This window comes from Dryas octopetala, chromosome 3 (genome assembly GCF_963921425.1).
Source record: "Dryas octopetala chromosome 3, drDryOcto1.1, whole genome shotgun sequence".
In the NCBI taxonomy this organism is placed as follows: Eukaryota; Viridiplantae; Streptophyta; class Magnoliopsida; order Rosales; family Rosaceae; genus Dryas; species Dryas octopetala.
In genome coordinates this window covers 4,429,434-4,441,406 of record NC_141368.1, presented here as the reverse complement: position 1 = coordinate 4,441,406, position 11,973 = coordinate 4,429,434, and the positions used below count along the sequence as shown (strand labels likewise).

At 35.6% G+C, this 11,973-nt stretch overlaps 4 protein-coding genes across 11 annotated transcripts; 2 read left to right on the top strand and 2 right to left on the bottom strand.

Annotated features, from left to right (window-relative positions):
- Positions 1-2,954: 2,954 nt before the first annotated feature.
- LOC147289852 (DNA replication complex GINS protein PSF3-like) lies at positions 2,955-4,418 on the top strand. Of its 2 annotated transcripts, none has more exons than XM_086238321.1 (6): positions 2,955-2,999; positions 3,095-3,163; positions 3,245-3,345; positions 3,579-3,671; positions 4,069-4,208; positions 4,297-4,418. In XM_086238321.1, the coding sequence occupies exons 1-6, from the start codon at positions 2,955-2,957 to the stop codon at positions 4,401-4,403; spliced, it is 555 nt and encodes a 184-aa protein (XP_086094447.1). In that variant the 3' UTR covers positions 4,404-4,418. The 2 variants fall into 2 exon arrangements, with proteins under 2 accessions (XP_086094447.1, XP_086094448.1); XM_086238322.1 differs by having other exon boundaries at positions 3,579-3,673; positions 4,074-4,208.
- Positions 4,419-4,987: 569 nt separating this feature from the next.
- Positions 4,988-6,652, top strand: ELF4 (EARLY FLOWERING-like protein (DUF1313)). Of its 7 annotated transcripts, none has more exons than XM_086236272.1 (3): positions 4,988-5,503; positions 5,623-5,705; positions 5,884-6,652. In XM_086236272.1, the coding sequence occupies exon 1, from the start codon at positions 5,031-5,033 to the stop codon at positions 5,433-5,435; it is 405 nt and encodes a 134-aa protein (XP_086092398.1). In that variant the 5' UTR covers positions 4,988-5,030; the 3' UTR covers positions 5,436-5,503; positions 5,623-5,705; positions 5,884-6,652. The 7 variants fall into 7 exon arrangements, with proteins under 7 accessions (XP_086092398.1, XP_086092399.1, XP_086092397.1 ...); XM_086236273.1 differs by having other exon boundaries at positions 5,620-5,705; positions 5,895-6,652; XM_086236271.1 differs by having other exon boundaries at positions 5,620-5,705.
- A 23-nt stretch (positions 6,653-6,675) lies between these two features.
- On the bottom strand, positions 6,676-11,134 carry LOC147289849 (peptidyl-prolyl cis-trans isomerase CYP20-1-like). The gene is made up of 9 exons (XM_086236266.1): positions 10,986-11,134; positions 10,777-10,839; positions 10,633-10,699; positions 10,274-10,321; positions 10,150-10,173; positions 9,828-10,010; positions 9,621-9,696; positions 9,184-9,426; positions 6,676-6,805 (listed from the first exon to the last, which is right to left on the bottom strand). Exons 1-8 carry the CDS (start codon positions 11,061-11,063, stop codon positions 9,288-9,290), a joined length of 678 nt encoding a protein of 225 aa, XP_086092392.1. The 5' UTR covers positions 11,064-11,134; the 3' UTR covers positions 6,676-6,805; positions 9,184-9,287.
- On the bottom strand, positions 7,201-8,440 carry LOC147289850 (uncharacterized). The gene is made up of 2 exons (XM_086238782.1): positions 8,188-8,440; positions 7,201-7,790 (listed from the first exon to the last, which is right to left on the bottom strand). The coding sequence occupies exons 1-2, from the start codon at positions 8,419-8,421 to the stop codon at positions 7,359-7,361; spliced, it is 666 nt and encodes a 221-aa protein (XP_086094908.1). The 5' UTR covers positions 8,422-8,440; the 3' UTR covers positions 7,201-7,358.
- Positions 11,135-11,973: the final 839 nt, after the last annotated feature.

Here is an 11,973-nt window from a genome sequence, read left to right as displayed (position 1 = left end):
TTCGGCGAAATTTCGCCGAAAATTTCGATTTTTTAGGGTATGGAAATTTTAACACTATATTACAAATATTTCGAAAAATTTCGCCGAAATTTCGGCGAAATTTCGAAATTTCCCGAAATTCTCGAAATTTCGGCGAAATTTTCGACTGAGACAGGAGGCAGCGACCAGTGGAAGAGACGGGAGAAAAAGGAGAGCCGGCCTTGTCGCCTGTCGTCGCCGGGGAGAGGAGATCGGCGCGGAGAGAAGAGAGGGAGGAGAGAGAAGAGATTAGATGAGTTAGAGGGAGAGAGAAAGAAAAGGTAACTGAAATAATGGAAATGGAGAGAGAAGGTGGCCACTGGATGAAGACTTACGGGGAGAATGGCCACTGGAGGAAGACTTACAGGAGAGTAGCCACTGGATGAAGGCTTACAGGGAGAAAAGGAAGGAAATAGGAAAGGAAAAGGAAGAGCCTGATGAGTACTTGGGTACTGTGGACGGGCCACAAAGAAAGAGACCAATTTGATTTAATTTGATTTAACAAAAGCAAGAGAAAGAGAGTGACGAGATACTGACTGCCTTCTTAGTTCTTACCAATTTGATTTAACAATACAGTCACGCAAACCAACGACTCTCATTGCTCGGGGCCCCACCTATGTTTCTTTCATTCTTTTTACACTTACTTTATTTCCTCAATATAAAATGTGGCCATTTTAGGGAGTTGATATTTCTGGAAGGAGATGGGAAAAGAAGGAAAGAAAGAAAAAAAAAAGGAAAAGAAGGAAAAAAAGAAAAAAGAAAGGAAAAGAAAAAAAGAAAAGAAAAAAAGAAAAGAAAACAAGAAAAGAAAAGAAAAAAGAAAAAAAAAAGAAAAAAGAAAAAAAAAGAAAAGGAGAGAAAAAAAAAAAAAAGATTTAGGATTGATTGGGGTTTAGGGCCTTTTGGCAATTGGAAAGAAAAAAAAATGTTTGGAGTTTCGTTTGGCCGTTTTGGGGTTTTGTTTAGTTGTTTTTAAATCTAATATATTTTTATATAAAAAAATAATTTAAAATATCCTAAAAGGCCTAAACTCTAATATCATATATTATATTCTAATTTTCTAAACAATATAGAGTATACATTATAAAATATATAGGGTTTAGTGTATAAATTATAGAGTATAAAATTAGGCTATATAGAGTTTAATATTAGGATTTAGTGTATAGATTATAAAGTATAAAGAATATACTAATTTCATTTATTCATTATACTAATTTTATTTAACAGTATTTGTCTCCAGCGCGCATTATATTCATCACATATCACATGAAACCTACCATATAATTTGGTTTTTTTCAATGTTTTTTATCAATGTAGTAGATAATATGTTAAATAAACATATTGTGAAGTTTCATTCAAAATTTCCGTATTTTGATAATAATTTCCATCGTTTCCGTCGAATTTTTGTCGAAATTTAAAAATCTTCGAAATTTCCGTCGAAATTTCCATCGAAATTTCCATCGAAATTTCCTCGAAACCCGAAATTTTATTCCTTGGTTCTTCCACAAAAGAAAAGCACGTGTTCATTTCAATTGACGGTGTCAATATATTAATATTTACCGTTTCATAGGCCAAAAAAAGAATTAATTACACTTACACCCCTTGAGGTTTATCGTTTTTTCACATACACCCCTTGGGGTTTCAATAATTACACATACACCCCATGAGGTTTAAAAACTGTTGCATATAACCCCCTATAGTGAAACGAAAATGATGAGAAATTATGCAAAAATACATGCTAAGGGGTGAAATGACCTAATAAGATTACTCAAGGTGTAAAGTCCAACCTCAATACAAATATTTTCTTTTTTGTTTATTTATTTTTTTCTCTTGTAGGGGGTTATATGCAATAATTTTGAAACCTCAAGAGGTGTATGTGTAATTATTGAAACCCCAGAGGGTATATGTAAAAAAACGATAAACCTCAGGGGGTGTAAGTGTAATTAACTCGCCAAAAAAATATTTACGGTTTCATAACAAAGAAAATAAATGACGGTATCTGATTCGTAGACATTCTAAAAGCATAGTACACTGCATCACACATGAACATCTCCTCTTTCTATATTTTTGAGTTTCCCTCCTTTTCATTTTTGGATCGTCTTTTTCCCTCCGCTTTAGTTCGTCGTCTCTCGTTGGAGGCTCAGATTTCACCACCCCCTTCTCTCCAACCAGAAAGGAAAACAAGAACTCAGGTAATCAATTCTAAACTTCTACATAGTTATTTTGAGCTATATTAATCATCATTTCAATTACAAATTATACTCTGATCTGTATTTGGAATTTAGTGAATTTTGGTTCAAACATTCTGCTTTTCTATGCGATGGTGTGTATTCGCTTCATTCTAAATCTTGCTTTAAATCTGGGAGTAGTTGGATATGTAACATATATATGTTTTACCAATTGGGTATTTGTGGGTTTAAGCTATTTTTTCTGATTTTTTTAGTATTTACCTAAATTATATAAGCTTCTTCTATGAAAACAATTGGTTTATTGGGCGCAAATTGTATGTTCATAAATATTGTATATTTTGAATCCTTTCATTTTGGCATAAACAGGAAATTTTGACTCTCTTGGTTCCGTGTCTGCAGAACTCAAACACACTTCATCAACCCAAATTTGGGTTTTCAAATTCAACTCAAATATGTCACCAGATCATTGGGAATCCTAAGCAGCTCAGATTTGTTAAACCTTTGCAAAGTCAAAAGTTTTTGTTAAACAAGGATGTCGCAGTTTTAATTTTTTAACACTATTCTGACCAAGAAAAAATAAAAATAAAAGTCGACATTACAGTTTGTTTGTTTTGGTGGTTTCTGTGATGAGAAGAATTGAGAGTTCAAATAGTCGCAGGTTTGTGAAATTCGTTAGTTCATTGCTTCAGGAATCTGTCTTGGAGAAGGCAAGGGACATTATAAGGGCAAGTGGGATCTTTTCTAAAAATGGCAAGTTACTATGACATTGATGATATTCTTGCCGAGGAAGAGGTTAATTCGCATCTCTTTGTATTCTGTAGATTTAATTTTCATCTGCTTTAGTTATTTAAGTCTGTTTTCTAAATGTGTTTGCTGTTTCCAAGCAGCTTGTCCCAGTTGTGTTCCAGAAAGCAGCAAATGGGGTTGCTGTTGATCTTAGTGCTGAAGCAGATTTTGTAAGTGACCTGAGTGGATTTGGTGTGGATGGTCTTTGGTTAAAGGATCTTTTCTTATATCTTCCCGGGTGTGTTTTTCAGGTTGAATCAGGTTCAAAGGTAGAGCTGCCCTTCTGGCTTGCTCGCGAGTTACACCTGAGACAAGTTGTAACGATGAAGGTTCCTGCATGTTTCAATCAAAAGTAATGATCATTACAGGCTTAATTCAATTAGATTTCATTGTCTAGAATCTGATTGCTAGAAATTTCTTCTCTACGGTATCTTATGTTTTCATTGTTGTATCATTAAATGTGATTAGTTGGTACTGACCAAATTAAATGCTCAGTGAAGGCATGAAGAATGACTTATTTGCTTCAAGTTCAAAATCAGTAGTTGCTATTATATATTTAATTCTTGTTGATTTCTTTTTTATCAGTACAAAGCTGGAACTTGCGGCTGATGGTGGATCTGTGGATTTGAGATCTCGATGTCTATACTTCTATGAATTTGGCTGCAAGATAGCACCACTGTTAGTCTCTCTCCTACCCATTTATTGTATCCATAACTTTATCAATGTGTTCTCCTGGTGTTGTTCTTTAGGTTACCTTCTAATAGGTCGATATTCAATATAAATCATCCCCTTTGTGGTAGGGAGTTTGAGAAAGAGTACATGACAAGAACTCCCATTATGGAAAAAAACTTTTTTGTTGGTGTGGATTTTTATCATGATTTGGTTCCTTTGTCAATTTGTAAGCAATCCAATTTCTCCAACATTGTATCTGACAGAGGTTAACTCAAAGTCACTCTTGTGCTGGTCACATCTAGTATTGTTAACTGTGCACTTTATGCTATTAATATTTCTTTGTCCAGAAAAACTGATTCTTGCTAGTCTTTACCTCATTTTATTCAATCATTTGGATGGACAGGGTTGGTGATAGAGACATGGGGTCATTCCTTTTATCTGCATTTAGAACCAGGTATCAGGAAGTCCTGGCTAAGGCACATACCGCAGCATTTACGGGAGCTTCAAAATTGTTGTCTCTCTTAACAAATGAAGAAACCAAACGTGAGCTTTATATTCCTAATTTTTATCACTGTATCTCAAACTTATATATAAATGTTGACAGAAAATAGTTATCTGTATATGATTGTAGTGTATGAGGCAGCTCAGTCCTCAATGGCAGCCTTTAAGAAGTGGCGGATGGGTGGCCCCAGATTTCAGAGAGCTTCCATTCTGAGGAAGAGGAAGGAAACCAACTGACTAGTTCCACCTCTTTATGCATCTTTTCTAAATCATTGTCACAATTTGATAATTTTTCTTAAAATATTTTATATAATATGATAGGCTTAGAAGTAGTTTAGTTAAGAGTTTATATAGTTTACAATGTGATCTGGATATTTAATCTTTTTTTTTTTGTGAATTTTTAACGATTTCTTTGATTAACGAATATTTTAAGACATACGAACAAATATAATAGTAAAATTATTTATATTGAAAAGTGAATCTTTCGTGATTCAAAAATTGTACAATTTCATTTATGAATGAATATTTTAAGACATACGAACAAATATAATAGTAAAATTATGTATATCGGAAAGTGAATCTTTAGTGATTCAAAAATTGTAATTAAGATTTATGAAAGTTTTTACTTTTATTTTGTGAGATATTTGTAATTGAAAGATAGGGCTTGTTTGGCAGTATTTTTTGAATTCTTAAAAATACTTTTAAATAGTTAAAAATATTTTTATTTGTATTTGACAAAAAAAAAAAAAGAAAAAAAAACACTTTTTAAGTTATAAAAGCGTTTGGATTCTTGCACGCAAACTCAAATAGAAAACCACGGGCAACAACCGTACGGGCCAAGCGCTGACTATAAGTCATTTTTCCATGCACTCCACGCGGGATTCCTCCTCCGGAGTTGACTCGAGCATGGACGACCACTCCTCCTACTTCAACCACCACCAAACCCTAACCACTACCACCAAACGCAGCGTTTCGGGGTCTGCCGAAGTCGATCAGGAAGAGGAAGCTGCCGAGCCAGAGGGGTGGGAGGACTTGAGCCGCAGCTTCCGGGAGGTGCAGTCGGTTCTGGACCAGAACCGAGCGCTGATCCAGCAGGTGAACGACAACCACCAGTCTCGAATCGCGGACAACATGGTGAAGAACGTGGCTCTCATCCAAGAGATCAACGGCAACATCTCCAAGGTCGTTTCGCTTTACTCTGACCTCTCCTCCAATTTCTCCACCTTCTTTCACCACCGCAACGACGCCAAAGACCCCAAGCCCAACTAGCCTGCCTGTCGTTTCAAATTTCAGTAAAATTACTCCCCAGTCATTTGAAATTTTGAATCCAATAATCGGTACTTGGGTTTTTCCAGTGATAGTGTTGAGTCTATTAGTCCACTTGTTCAATAAATCAATGAACCCTTAATGCTTGATTGTGTTGTGTTGGATTTGTTTGTGCTTTTACTTTCAGCAGATGCAGCTGAAAATATATGGTAGAAATTTAGTCCACTATGATTGGAGAAACTCACAGAAAGAGCTTGTGAGCTTTGTAGCAAGGTTGGATGTTGTACCTCATCTGCTTTGATGTATTAATTTCATCTCTTTGTCAATGCTTTATATGCTTGTTTTGATCACTTGGTGTGGAGATAAAAACATAGGGTGCATGTGGATTACGCCCTTGGTCTTAATCAGTGGACCTGTGATGCTTATGAAATTTTGTGTTTTGTTTTACAAGGAGGGTTACAGTGCAACTGCTTTTCTGTTCAATCTGCCAAACTTAAAAAAGAGGTAAACGACTGTGTTTTTTTTGCTCATATTTCTTGCTAATGCCCTGTTCGTTGCAAGGTGGATTCCATAGTTTTGGTCTAAAAATTAAAGAAAATCTGCTCAGCTGGGCAAGATAGATTGCTGATTCAAATGGGATAGTTTTGTGGTTAGCTAAGCCTTATTTTGGGTGGTGAAGGATCATACATGTTGCTCAAAGTATCGGGCAACTTCTCCAACCCATTCTTGTTGAAGAAATCTATGATCGTTATACCCCTTCACATCATCTTCTCATCCCCATTTCGATTCCCAGAATAAAACCCTTTGCTTGCTGTTATTGGGGATTCAAGATGATCATTTTGAACGTCTTTTATCAATTCTGAAGTTGATATTGTAAGGATAATTAGTCTGGCCATCTAAACTACAGTTCTAGATGTCTTATAATCTAATCTCTGTTTTGAGCAAAACTTCATCAGGTCACCGAATAGAACTGAGGGCAGATTGGGAATTCCAGCTTCCAGCTTCATCATCTTGCTGTTCACTTGTGCTCATTACTTGTTGTAGTCGATTTTGAGGCTAATGGTTTCTCTTGTCTTTCATTTCGGCTTTATTTTTTTTTTTTGTTCGGAAGGAAGTTAGCAGTTTTGAACAGTCTGCAAATTTTAACAGAATATAAATCAAAGATCTAGCTCTTTTGGTTGATGAACGGGAACTAGCCTCTCTTCTCAACAATTTACACATGATTTTCATCTCAATTTTTCTCGGGTCATTTTTTTTTTTTCTTTTTCTGGTTGAGTTTTGCAGTTGTCTTGTAAGCACGATGGAAGTGAATAGTGGTTTAAAGTACTGAGCAACTCTGTTGTACTTGGGGAGTAACTGACTCAAAACTCATTCTAAGGCCTTCCACTATGGTAAAGTCATTTTTTGTGACCCAAAACCCATTTTGGGTCACAAATAGTGCTGTGACCCAATTCTCACATTTATGGTGCTGTGAGTGTCTCACATTTATGGTGCTGTGAGTGTCTCACATTTATGGTGCTGTGACCCATTTTGGGTCACAGTGTTTTATACATATTTAAAATATGCCTAATATTGATTAAGTGATATTTAATTGATAATTTTAAATTTAAAGTATAATAAAAATGATTCTAGTGATCTTATTTTAATGAGATCTTTAAAATAAGGTCAATATTGAATATATTTAAAATGAGAAAATTTCATAAATTAGACAACATAAGCCTTACAACATCGGAACTTCAATAACCACAAACAAGAAAAACAACACGATAATTTAAAGGAAAAACAAGTACAACATGATCACTAAAAGGAAAAATAACACACTTAAACGGCAAATACAAAGACAAATAACAAACTTCAGAATCAACTGCGAAGATTAACCTAACAAATCATAATGAGAACAATATTGACGAACCATGATCCAGGTCATCAATATGTTGGGGCAAGTGGTGGGTTCCCCTCTCGGATCCAGATGTGCTCAATCAAATTAGTTTTTAGGGATTCGTTGACATTTCGGTCCCTAAGCAAATTCCGACGAACATTCATCTCAGGTAATGATGATGGAGCGGCACCGGTGGGTTTTGCATGGTTTCTCCCTGGTGGCCTTGGCCGCGAGGAACCTATTGGTTGAAATGGTGGTGGGTTTTCGTCCTCGCCAAGTGGTATGACTGGATCGGTCTCCTCGGGATCATCATCGGCGGGAGTGTCGGCATTGTCGGTGGCGGGGGTCTCTGAATCACTAACCCGAACAGGAGCATGAACCGCAGCATACTTTGAACTTTCCTTTATTTTTTCCCAAATGTGCACCCATGGAAACTTGAATCCAGTCTTGTTTCGAAAGCCTTCAAGTGCTTGCGTAAACTACAATAATAAAATAAAAATAAAAATATATAAATTTTCTTGTGAAAATGCAAACATAACTTAAATAAATAGTAAATTTGCTACATTTATAAACAAAACAAAAACCATAATCATACAAATATATAAATATGCTTGATAGATAAACAAAATAGTGAAAATACAATATAATAATATCATTATATAAATATGCTACATTTATAAACATAACCAAAAATAATCATACAAATATATAAATATGTTTGATACATATACAAAACAATAAAATAGTAATACCATTATATAAATATGCTTCATTTATAAAAAAAACATATAATAATTATACAAATATATAAATATGCTTGATAATTGGATAAAACAAAAAATAATCATGCAAATATATAAATGCATAAAAACTTACCACATTGGCATCATTTGCACCGCTTGCACGCATTCGCTCGGCCTCCAATAAGCAAGCATAAAATTTGTTGCAATCACGCGCAATATCTTTGAATCGTGCTTTAACACCGCCAACCTTACGAATTGTTTCACCCCCCATATTACGCTTGAAAATTTCATAAATTTGTTCCCAAAGCATGGCGGCTCTAATTTGGGCACCAAGACAACCGTCGGGAGACCTCTCTAGGTATGCCATCACTAGGGCTTCATCTTCAGCTACCACCCAAGCACTTCCTCTTGGAGCCATGACAAAGAAAAAAAAATTTTGTATAAATTTGGTAAACAAAGGTTGTAAATTGTGATGAAACCATATGAGTGTTGTGTGATATATATAGACCCATTTGAAAATATAGCTGTTGGAGGGTTTGGGGAATTTTTTAAAATTTTTTAGAAATTTTTTGGCAATTTTTCGAATATTATATCTATTTTAAATGATTTATTAAATATTTGTTAAAAAAAAAAAGGATATGGCCGATCTGGACCGTTGATTATCAACGGTCCATTAATCTCAGCCTTTGATCCATTTCCGGCCCATCTAAAAAAAAAAAAAAAAATGGCAAAACGCAGCAGCCGTTGATCACCAACGGTCATCTCATCTGGACCGTTGGTGAGTCAACCAGCCAGCCACGCGTCAAGCGCCGAGGAAGCCAGGCGCTGCAACCGAGGAAGCCAGGCGTCAGCCGACACCTGCGTCAGCAACAGCAGCCGTGCGTCAACAGCCACAGACGCGGGGCCCACCTGCTTTTTTGCCCAGCCGATGGTTCTCTCTCTTCACGTGGGCTGATTTGTGGATTTGGGTCACAGCACAAAATGGCTCACAGTGAAACCCTCTTTTGGGTTACACTTTGGGTTACACCCTCTTTTGGGTCACACTTTCCGGCCCATAGTGTTAGGGTGTGACCCATTTGTGGCCCAAAATGGGTTTTGGGTCACACAATCCGACAGCATAGTGGAAGGCCTAATAATACACATCAGTAATGTGCAACATATGCACATAATATGTTCCATACCATTAAAGCAAGAGGCGAATCCGCTTATCATTTGTATGAAAAATTAGTGTAGTCACATTTGAAGTTCACCACTATCTGTAATAACAACCTCGCTCTTAGGTACTCCATTGTCTCCTCCCATTTCTTCAACCTTGGAAACAACCTCCATCCCGGAAAGCACCTTGCCAAACACAACGTGGTGGCCATCCAACCTTTTAAAGAAAAAAGTAAAGAAAATGCAGGCATCTGAGTTATAAAACATTCCATTCAGAGATAAGAGGCTAAAACATGTCAGCACATAATGAACTCAGTCCCTAAATCAAAATCAAGTGCGCAGTTCATGGATCCCTGCCAATATGCATGTCAAAATCATAACACACAAGAAAGGCAAAAATAAAAAAAGTACCAGCTAGTTTTGACTGTTGTAATGAAGAATTGCGATCCATTGGTGTCTGGCCCAGCATTTGCCATTGACAAAATACCTGTTTGTCATACAAAGAGTCCAAAATTCAGATAAGTGACTCAGAATACACTTTGCACCTTAGCAGTATCTCATTTTGGTAGAGCTTTTGTAACAAGAAACTATTCAGAAACAAGAATGAGCATAGCTTGCCTGGTCCAGTATGCTGCAGTTTGAAGTTTTCATCTGCAAACTTAGCACCATAAATCGACTCTCCACCTCGGCCATCGCCGCTAGTAAAATCACCCCCCTGTATCATAAAGCTGGGAATGATCCTATGAAATGTGCTTCCTTTGTAGTGCAGAGGCTTCCTACTCTTCCCAATTCCCTTTTCCCCTGAAACCCACCTGAGGGCTCATTAAACTAGAAAAATAACAACATAAAAGCTGTAGCTTCCATGTCATTACAGAAATACATAGAAATGAGACAAATAATCATAAGATCACAGATAGGGGAGCTAGAGTTACTTGGCTACCCGTGCAAAGTGCTCGAAAGTTCTCTGCATTTAAAACAGCAACTTTGGTTAAATTCTTTTCATAGTAATATATATCTCACTGGACACATAAAACAAACTGGGGCAACTTTTCTGGGTTACCTACCTATGGTTTTAGGAACTGCTTTTCCAAAGAGACCCATGACTATGCGACCTGGAAGAAATTAAAATGTGAAATATATCAGTGAAAGGGCATTGTAATCTACAACAGCTGATGAACAAGTGACTGCGCCAATGCATCTAATGCAGGGTTGAAGAGAATAAAGGGAGAGCTTCCAATTTCTGGGAATTTGCTGTGAAATTAACATAAGCATATATATTTATATCCATTTCCATTTTTTAGTGAATTGGGGTCCTACTTGGCACACAATTTTTAGCTTTCATTCAATTTAATTGATTATTGGAAGGAATTAACAGCTACCCAGAAATTTTTTGCTCATAATTAAACTGATAAAGAGTTCATACCAATGGGTTTTCCGTTGATTTCAATATCGAAGTAAACTTTGTGGGTCACTTGCTCCAAATCCGTTTCCTGCCAAATTCAGAAACACCAAACATAAGTTCTGTTTGTTTCCACAGAAAACTGGTTGGTGAGAGCCAGAATCCCACCTCAAGGAGCTCGCTTTCGACAACCTTTGGCTCGTGCAGAGCCCCATCGTCGCTGAATCGATTCTGAAATCAAATCAGAAGACAATGGTACAACAATTTTAGACATTTATCAAAACCCAAAATAGATTTCCATTAAGAGAAAAGAAGATTGCAGAAATTGACTATTTCGTAAAATTACAATTACAGCAAAGAGTGTTGGGAGTTACTACCAGAATGACAACTAAGGTCCCGAAGAGAAGCAAAACCCACAAAAGAGCTACTGCCGAAACCAACCTTCTGGAGGTCATCTCTGCTTTCTTTTTCCAAATCTTTCACACCAGTCGTAGACTTGTAGGCTGTGAGCCTGTGACTTCTTCTTATTCTTTAAAATTATTATTTTTTGTTTAGATTTTTTTTTTTTTTTTTTTTTTTTTTTTGAGTTGGGAGAGGGAAATTGAATTTAGATGTAATGCAGATAATTTTTACGGTCCTTTCAATTGAGCTACTCAACAATTGTATTTAAATTTTCTACTTAGTTATGTAATGAAATTGTAACTTTTTCCTGATGGGGATGAAATTGTAATGTGATATTAAAGTTTTTGAACTTTAATTAGTATCTAATCTAATAAATTTGGGAATTGAATTTTTTCTTCTCTTCTTATTTTTTGTTGTAAAAATGGAGACAATTAAATCATGGACTTATCCAAATTTTAACTTATATAACTATAACATCGGCATATGGTAACATCAACTTATAATATAAATAGATAACAAATTTATACTTTTAGAATTTATTATTAATAATATTTATCTCTAGTATAATACATGTAAATTAATTACACACCAGTGTATTACAATTATACAAAATAACTTAATTTTCTCTTTCTCCTTGTCTCTCCACCCGTCTCAACACATCATATTGTGAATTTTTTACAAAAAAAAGCATTGTGGGTACATAAAGCTTTTTATTTTTTTATTTTTTTATTAGTAACAAGTGTTATTTATAAATTATAAATTATAAGATTTGAATTTAACCTTCTATTATGAAAGAGAGACTGAGTATCAATAAATGAAATGGTCATTGACATTGACAATTAGACCTCTTAAAAGAGTAGCTAGTTGGGAAAATAAGTTTCGTTAAAAACAAAGTAAAATAAGATGAAACTACGAAAGAACCTAGGAAAGAAGACAACGACCCCGTTGAGTTTTTGAAGCCAT